The sequence below is a fragment of the Anoplopoma fimbria genome, chromosome 12 (assembly GCF_027596085.1).
Source record: "Anoplopoma fimbria isolate UVic2021 breed Golden Eagle Sablefish chromosome 12, Afim_UVic_2022, whole genome shotgun sequence".
Lineage (NCBI taxonomy): Eukaryota > Metazoa > Chordata > Actinopteri > Perciformes > Anoplopomatidae > Anoplopoma > Anoplopoma fimbria.
Genome location: NC_072460.1, coordinates 27107737 through 27117736, shown reverse-complemented (window position 1 = coordinate 27117736; position 10000 = coordinate 27107737). Strand labels below are relative to the sequence as shown.

Genomic DNA, 10000 nt, shown 5'->3' with positions numbered 1-10000 from the left:
AGACAGACGAATACAGAATACATAAACAGGCAAACAAATGCATGTAAGCACAAAAACATAACCTGAGGCGAATCAATAACCCCACACACACACACACACACACACACACACACACACACACACACACACACACACACACACACACACACACACACACACACACACACACACACACACACACACACCTCCCTCTAATATGCTCTAAATGGATCAGGGAGAAAAGGCCGGGCCTGAAGCCTGGGTGTAGATTTATGTCTCCGCCTGGACGAGCTGCTGCTGTCAGGCAAACCAGACGCCCATAAATCCCTGTTAGTTTGTGTGTGTGTGTGTGTGTGTGTGTGTGTGTGTGTGTGTGTGTGTGTGTGTGTGTGTGTGTGTGTGTGTGTGTGTGTGTGTGTGTGTGTGTGTGTGTGTGTGTCAGACAGTGAGCCAGCAGCTCTCTGACTCCAGACCAGTTGAAGTGACGGTCAGAAGTAGAGATGGTGTGTGAGGTGACAGTGACGGCTGGTCCAGGTGACATCACAACAACAGGAAGTCAGTTTGTGTGTTCTGGCTGCTGATTGGCTGCAGCATCGACACTGAGCTCACAGAGGAGATTCACTTTGAAACATAAAGTCTTCTCATTTACAAGATGAAAGCTAAAGGTTTACTTTGTCCTGTGTTACACATGGCTAATCATCACACTTATATCTTTAGATAGTTTTTATGTGTGTGTAAATGAACTGTCTTTGTGTGTTTCTGTACTTAAATTGAGGAGGGAGAGCATAAATAAAACGCCTCCTCTCTCTAAACTATGTCAGTGTTTATTTTGCTTCCTGTTGTTTATTTGTAGGAGGAGAGAGGCAGAGTGGACCGGGACTGCTGATGCCTCTACTGCTGCTGCTAATGATGCTAATGCTAGTGATGGTAACGCTACTGCTGCTACTGCTGCTGGTGATGATGCTTCTTATGGCAATGCTGCTGCTGCTGCTAAAAACACTGCTAATGCTGCTAAAAACACTGCTAAAGCTGCTAATGTATTTTCATTAAACAGACTTTAAACAACCTGAGAGTGACGGAGCCAAGAAAGAAACACCAGCTGGTCCTTAACTCAGTGTGAGTGAACGTCTCTGAATGTTTCTGTATATACAGTATATGTGTGTGTGTGTGTGTGTGTGTGTGTGTGTGTGTGTGCAGTGAGCCCAGGTGTGCCGCCTCCTCCTCCAATCACACACCAATCTACCTCAGTTAATATCCAACCATGAAATATCACTGCTTATTGGCTAATTTGTGTGTGTGTGTGTGTGTGTTTGTGTGTGTGTGTGTGTGTGTGTGTGTGTGTGTGTGTGTGTGTGTGTGTGTGTGTTTTATAGCAATATAAACGGTTTACATTAGTGAATTCACACTTTTTAATTCCTTCTCTCAACATTGGACCAATCAATGGCCTCGCTCTGCTGAGAGAGTGATGTGATTGGCCGGGAGCCCACTGAGATAATTAACCACAGAGTTCAGTTCAATGTCTCACAAAGACTGTCAGAGAAACAAAAACCCAAGGAGGTCAGACGACCACCGGAGGGAACATCGACCGATCAGCCAATCAGCTTTGAGATTGATCTCCCTCCAGGAAGCCATTGGTTGAACTGCTTTCTATGAAAATAAACTTTGATGCAGTCGAATCTTACTTCTAACAGTTCTTTGATACTCACAGCAAAAGTGTCTCTGCCACAGCTAACAGCTAGCTAGCTAACTAACGTTCCACGTCTACAAACATCAAAACAGGAAGTCAGTGGTTGAGCAGTAAAGCCCGCCTCTCGCCTGATTTGATTGGCTGCTTGGGTCAACGGTGACATTGACGTGAAAAGTTGAGAATATTTAAACAAATTTTAGAGATTTGTTGTCACATGACTGTTGGTCTCAGATGAATCAATCATGACTTCATAGTTTCACTGAGGAGCTAAGAATTTAATGTTTTTATCAGAATCTGGTTAAAACAAACGGTTTATTTGTGGTGAGATTTAAAATGAGACATGTAGAATAAAATGTTTTATGAAATATCACTAGTTTAAGCTTCGTTTTGGCTGCTTTTTCTAACGGAAGCGTTTGTAACACATGATGTGTTCAAGGACCGGCGGAAAGATAGTAATTAAAGGATCATGACAGACTTAACGGCTTCTGGCTGAGATAAACGGAGTAGTTTTGCTGATTGTTTAAACAAAATATGCTTCTACATCACGACAGCGGGTTCAGATTATGATTTAATGGAGTAATAAACTGAACCTAAAATGAAATAATTCTTCTAACTAACGCTCTGTTTTCTGCAGGTGGTGTTAACTAGAGTGTTAAATGTGACACACAGGTGCAGCCGTCTCACAACGATATCACAACCAAAGGTAATCAATAATCAGGTCTTCTTTGGGAGCTTTGGTTCAGATCCAGATCTCTGCACAACAACAGGAACAGGTGCAGGAGGCTCCTAATAATAATAATCACAGATATGAATCTAAATCAACAGATTCATTACCCGGCGGCGAGCGGAGAACGGATCCTCGCCGCCGGAGGCAAAAAAAAAAGAGAATGCAGAAGAAGAAGAGAAGAAGAGAGGAGCAGGTGCAGCCGGCTCGGTTACAAACAGACATCACTGTTAAATTCTGCTCAACTCCCCGACGTCTCATTAGCCAATAATGGCTCCGTTCCCTCTGAATGCCACAGCTGATTGGCTGACTCATCTCCGCTAATTCACTTTGTGCTAATGGAAAAGGGGAAGAGGAGGAAGAGGAGGAGGAAGTGTTCCTCTTTCATATGAAAATAAAAACGCAGAGAAAGCTTTCAGTTTGAGCAGAAATCTGCAGAGAAACAACAATATTTCATAATTTGTTTTCTGTTTTGGACACAAAGGGGGCGTCGGCCTGGTGCCAGCTGGAGGAGCCGGCGCAGCTTTAGTAACAGTCGCTATGGTAACCGCACGAATCAAAGTAGCACTGTAGCCGTGGATAAGATAAGATAAGATAAGATAAGATAAGATAATCCTTTATTAGTCCCGCAGTGGGGAAGGTAGTGCAAACTAGAGACACAGTAATGACCACATGGAGGCTACGAGAGCTGTGATTGGTCGGTTTGGGCTGATGGTTTCTGAGTGAAGACAACATGAAGAAGACCATGACTTTAAATTAAAGCTCCACTGACGGTTCCTACAGACGAACTACGGATGGGAGTCAAGAACCGGTTCCAGTTGAGGACCTGGTTTAAAGCCTCAGAAGAAGAGCAGCCGTCTCCATGACGACCAGATCGTCATGTGCAAAGTGGCCGTAATGTCCCTTTAATGGTAACAGGACCGTGATCCGTCATACCTTAACTCAGTTTAGAGTTCAGCAGACCTGCAGAGACCTGAACACACAAACACTGAGCTCTGATTGGACGGCCGACTCCAGTGTGTGTGTGTGTGTGTGTGTGTGTGTGTGTGTGTGTGTGTGTGTGTGTGTGTGTGTGTGTGTGTGTGTGTGTGTGTGTGTGTGTGTGTGTGTGTGTGTGTGTGTGATGGGAGGTGAGGTCAGTGCAGCGTGTCTCCTCTCTGCCCTCCGGCCTGTTTGTTTTGGACTCAGATCAGAGAACCGCTCACACACACACACACTCACACACACACACACACACACACACACACACACACACACACACACACACACACACACACACACACACACACACACACACACACACACACACACACACACACACACACCCATCCTCCCGGGACGTCCCCCCTCTGGCTTCCTGTCGCCTCGTTCTCTCCGTACATGCTGATGACATCACCCTCTTTAAAGCCAATCAGCTGTCAGATCAGCTGATACAAGAACAACACTGATAGATAGCAAATCCAGTACTATTGTCACCACGGCAACGGCTACTACTACAAATACAACTACTACTACCACTAGTACGACTACAATTACTTCTACTTTAACTACAATTATACTATCTGTTTCCAACTGTTGAGATCCAAACATTTCCAGCAACACTTATTGATTATATATAACTGTAACACCAATACAGATTCCACCTTAAACCAGTCCAACATCTGAACAGTAAACCACCTTAAACCAGTCCAACATACCACCTTAAACCAGTCCAATAAACCACCTTAAACCAGTCCAACATCTCAACATACCACCTTAAACCAGTCCAACATCTGAACTCCCTTTATCTTTCTATATAATTAATAATCAAACATATTTACGAGTCTCTGTTGAATGTCTCTGTGTGGAACTCCTTTGTTTTAGTCGTTAGCGTTGTTAGCTCCTCTCGGCTACGTGTTCTTGGAGAACAGAGGACAGATCTGGATGTTGTTCTTTGTTCTCCGGTTCTTTAATGAACCAGCAGCTCTCCTCTAGTCTCTGATGAGTTTGATCTGGGAGCTTTCTACACTGAAACAAAGGAGGGATTCTGGGAGTTTCTCATATTTAATACTGAATAAGATCCACTTCAGAAGAGTCAGATTTAGAGGTCCGGTCCTCCAGCTGGTCTCCCTGTGGCCGGACTGGTCAGATCCCAGTTTACCTCTGTATTTAGAGCCGGGCGGGGCCGCCGTTAAAGAGACGTTTAAATGTTCACCTTTTAAAGAGAGGCGTTTTTAGCTCCGTGTCAACACTCTGAGGTTCCTCTGTGTGTGTGGTCGAACAAACCAAACGTCCCCCTGTGGCTTCAGGTTTCAGGTCCACTTCCTGTTTGGTCCTCAGACCACCACAGTTAGAACTGGTTTCAGCTTAATGGGCGGTTTCCTCGTAGTGGACACTGAACCACCCAAATATGTGGAACATCTATAAATACCTGTTCTGATGTCAGGGAGCAGGTGAGCTTTATAGAAACTACTGAACTAATTTACTGACACACGTTTCCCTCCTTTCGTCCCCCATAGATATATATATATCTATATATATATATATATCTATATATATATATATATAGATATATATATATCTATATATATATATATATATATATATATATATATATATATATATATATATATATATATATATATATATATATAGATATATATATATATATATATATATATATATATATATATATATATATATATATATATATATATATATATATATATATATATATATATATATATATATATATATATATATATATATATATATAATAAAACCAGCCGTGGGTAGAGATGAGCTCTCCGTGGTGTTGAGACCGCTGAAGGTAAATAAACTCTGCAGGAGTTTCTCTCTGATTTAAAAGCCAGAAAAACCAAACATGCATCTGGAAAAATACAACAAACTGAAGAGGCTGCTTTCTCATTTTAGGAGTCGGAATGAAGATGCGAAACTGGACTGAAGTTAAAACTGGACTGAAGTCTGGGTTCTACAAATACTCTCCACATCCTCAGACATACAGAACATAAATCCTCTAAAGCGACTGAAATACTGAACTGAGATGTTTCATGTTTTTGGTCAGTTCAACTCTATATTCTTAATTTTATTCAATGAATAAATAATAATCTTATTGTTGCTTGATGTTCTTACTAAGAGGTGAGACACATAGACAGAGAGACAGAGAGACAGAGAGACAGACAGAGAGACAGACAGACAGACAGAGAGACAGACAGACAGACAGAGAGACAGACAGACAGAGAGACAGACAGACAGACAGAGAGACAGACAGACAGACAGACAGAGAGACAGACAGACAGACAGACAGACAGACAGAGAGACAGACAGAGAGACAGAGACAGACAGACAGACAGACAGACAGACAGACAGACAGAGACAGACAGACAGACAGACAGAGAGACAGACAGACAGACAGACAGAGAGACAGACAGACAGACAGACAGACAGACAGAGAGACAGAGAGAGACAGACAGACAGACAGAGAGACAGACAGACAGACAGACAGACAGACAGAGAGACAGACAGACAGACATACAGACAGTCTCAGACAGACTGAGGACTCACAGTGAGCAGTTCCGTTAAATGAATCAGGACTGAAACATCTCTGGAGGGTCTCCATGTCTCCATGTCTCCATGTCTTCATGTCTTCACTAAATGAGTTATGGGCTCTTCCTGCTCCACCGGGACCACCGGGAGGTCGTAGGTTCAAGTCCCTGTGCAACCCAGAGCAAGGCACTAAAACAGCTTTGGTGTTGAAGGAATAGTTTAAACTTGTACGTCTGTGTGCTGACTACAGAGCAGGAGCAGGACGTTAGCTTAGCTTAGCATGAAGACGATAAAATGATGTGCCTTTATTGTGGTAAAAGCTAGTTTCATGTACTTGTCCGGTAACTTAAAAACACTGTAAACTGTGAACATGTGAGTTAACGTCACCTGACATCCGTCTGTCTGTCTCTCTGTCTGTCTCTCTCTGTCTGTCTGTCTCTCTGTCTGTCTCTGTCTCTCTGTCTGTCTGTCTCTGGTTCCTGTCTTTCTGCTCCACAGATCAGACTTCGTTCACATTGAGAGTAAAGACTTTAGATGTGATAAATGAATGAAGCGTCTCTGACATTTACAGAGGACGTCTCTTCTTCTTTTCACTGAAGCTCTGAAGAATCTTGTTCCTGATCGTTCTCTCTGTTCTTTAACCCGCCGAGTCTCTGTGTGAAGTATTTCTGTTCTCTGTTTTTAGACAAATTAACAATTAACCCTCGTCTCCTTAATTAAATTCATTAGAGTCAGAGCTCTGGTCCCAGTGAGAGCCAATCACAGCGGCCCAGTTAGAAACACTGGGAGGCTTGTATAGAGACGAAGACATGAACGCTGACTGACCTGAAACCAGTGAGAAGAGGCAGAGAAACAGATCACAGATACGGTAAACTACTACAAAATAAAACAGGAACTAAGGAAACGTTACTATAGACGTGTTTCCATCAGTTGATTTCAAGTGAACAACCTAGCCTCTCTGTAATCTACCCATAAACAAGAGTAGAAGAAGAATATTTCCTGTCTTAAAGCTGTATTCTCTCTGCTGTCCACCAGGGGGCGACTCCTCTGGTTGTATAGAAGTCTATGAGAAAATGACTCTACTTCTCTCTTGATTTATTCCCTCAGTAAACATTGTAAACATGAGTTTATGGTCTCAATCTCTAGTTTCAAGTCTTCTTCAATACAGCATGATGTTCATTTAGTAAATGATGCTCCATTTAGAGTCAAACAGACCATAAAGCAGGGGATGCTTTAGGGCGGGGCTACACACTGATTGACAGGTCCACACCAGAGACGTATACGGCGTCTCTACGTCACTCCTCCTCAGTCCATATATGGTCACTTCCTGTTCACTGGTTGCAAAAAACAAAGATGGCGACCCACATAGCGTCAAACTCAAGGCTTCAAAACATCCACAAACGACTTTGTGTACTTCTTACATAAAATCTATGGGTTGAACCAGAAACAAAACAAGTCTCCTCTAAACATCTCCTACTCTTCCTCCTCTTCTTCATCCTCCTCCTCCTCCTCCTCCCTCTGTCAGCTGTATAAGAAGGTGTGTCTGGATGTGAACAGCTGAGTAGGAGGAGAGGTGAGCGGTTGAACGCCCAGAGGATCAGCTCTCCTCCTCCAGACGCTGGTTTTAGTTCTCAGGGAAAATTAAAATTCATCCTTCACTTTCAGATGGAATAAAATGAGAAGATGGAGAGGAAGTGGAAGAAGAGGAGCTTTTTAAAAAACATATTTTTAATTCTACAAAGAGCGATGATGTGTAGAGCACGAAGTTTAGAATTTATTCAACCAAAGAGTAAAGTTTCTATCTGTTATTGCATTAACCATCAAATCACCTGGATGTTCAGTTTTACTAGAAAACAGAAGTCTTTGGGTCTTTGATCAGGTTCTTCTTGGAGAACACAGCTGATTAAACTGGTTCCTGATAAAGTTCTCCCCTCACAGCTGCTTCCTGTCTGTTTCTGACTGAATAAACTACTGATTCCTCCAGAGGACACAGTTCGTCCTAAAGAGACACTAAACAGAAGACATGTTTCTGACAGCAGCAGGCAGTCTGAGGACCCAACAGGAGACCTTGACTGCTTCAGATCAGGACCAGGACGTCTCTGCACAGACTCCAGATCTGTCTGACTGTCTGCCTAGTTATTTAAGCTCCGGATAACAATGAGAAGAAGAAGAAGAAGAAGAAGAAGAAGAAGAAGAAGAAGAAGAAGAAGAAGAAGAAGAAGAAGAAGAAGAAGAAGAAGAAGAGTGAAAATCAGCTTCAAGACAAATAAATAAATTCAAGAAAAACACTCGACTGTTTTCAAGATGGACGACAGGAAGCTGAAGTGGAGGTGAAGCAGGAACACAAACGGCTCCAGAGAGCAGACGAGCCTGCAGACATTTTAAACATGAATAAGGCAATCTTCTCCTTAAATAGAAACACTAGAAAGCAGCCAAAGAGCCCGAAGACATTTAAAACATTCATGCAGCTCTAAACACTCTGAGACTCAGAAAACAAATCACAAACTACTTCAGCAGAGATGTGAAGCGTTTCTCCTCAGAGTCAAACCAAACATTCGCATCCTCATCAGACCTCTAAACTCCTCAAACTCCAGACTCCTCCTCAGAGCTCCAGACTCCTCCTCAAACTCCTCCTCAGAGCTCCAGACTCCTCCTCCTACCTTCTTCAGCTGTCCGCTCCGCGTCCCCACGAACACCACCGTGTGCTCCCCGTAGGTGTAGGCCGCCACGGCGCCCATCCCCTCGGTCCGGTCCTCGTACAGCGGACTCCCCTCGATCACCCTCAGACCCCCCAGAGGCTGGTTCAGGACCAGACCACAGAAGTCATCTCCGATCTGCTTGGGCTGAGGACCAGAGAGGAGAGAGAGGAGTTATTAATGAATGATGAATTTAGTAAATATAAACGATGACGAAGGAGGATATAAGAATAAAAACATCTGCATTAGACGGAGAATGAGAGGAAGAAAAGAGGAGAAATGATTAAAAAGAAATGCTCCTTAATTAATTAATTATAAACGACGACTTCAACGTGATGAAGAAGGATTAAGATAATTAAAAAAGAGAAAACTAAAGCATTCGTTAGCTTCTTGAAAATATTAAAACGTTGTTTTCTCCATATTCATTATTTGTTAATACAAATAACACTATTGTTATTATTACAAGTCATAAATCCTAATAAAATGCACAGAAAACGAATATAATAGTTACAGATTACAAAAGAAACAAGAACATTTATAGCTCTCTTTTGACTTAATATGATAAATATTTAGACAATATTCTGACTTGATGAGGACCTTCAGATCAAACTACCTGCTAACAGATTAAAATAATCTTGTAAAGAAATAAATAGAAAACAATATAAACAGTATAAATATAAATACTTTTGTTGCAGGACTGGACTTTATACAGATACTATATATATTTAGATATGATGATTCGTTCATATTTATCAGGAGGAACAGAACCGGTTTGTGTTCTCTTGGTTCTGTAGTTTTTTATGGTCCTCATCATAAATAAAACATCTGGACTGGAGATGAGCTCAACGTTTGTATGATCTGAAAGTTTCATGTTTCTGTGGAGAGAAACAGGGAGGAGCCCTTTATTACAGGGTCCACACACACACACACACACACACACACACACACACACACACACACACACACACACACACACCACACACCCTGTCATTAGCGGGTTTAGGCCTCGCTGCGTCTCAGCAGTAGAACATGGTGGAAACTCTGAAACTCTAACGACCCGTCGACACGTCTACACATATTTTATTTAAACATATATTTTCCTCATCAATGCAAACAGAAACAGAACCTCTCAGGTTCTAGATTGTTTTAAACTCTGGTTACTTTGTATCATGTGAAGCAGATTGTTTGTGAAGCGATGACATCATCGCCACAATTTGTTACTTTGTTTAATGAGCACGCTCCAGAAACGGTAACAAAGATGGCCGACGACCAGAGTGTTTACGCTTTGTTTCTCTAAGGAACACTTTACATTTAAACTCAACGTCACTGCTCCACTTCACAGACAGACGGAGGCGCTGGTTGGTCCTC

The 10000-nt window shown here is 42.2% G+C and overlaps 1 protein-coding gene across 1 annotated transcript in view; it reads right to left on the bottom strand.

The window, feature by feature from the left end:
- Positions 1-10000, bottom strand: part of plxna3 (plexin A3) — a 71233-nt gene that overhangs the window by 54461 nt on the left and 6772 nt on the right. Inside the window, 1 exon segment of the mRNA XM_054609917.1 lies at positions 8597-8779. Within this exon segment, the coding sequence (XP_054465892.1) occupies positions 8597-8779 (183 nt within the window).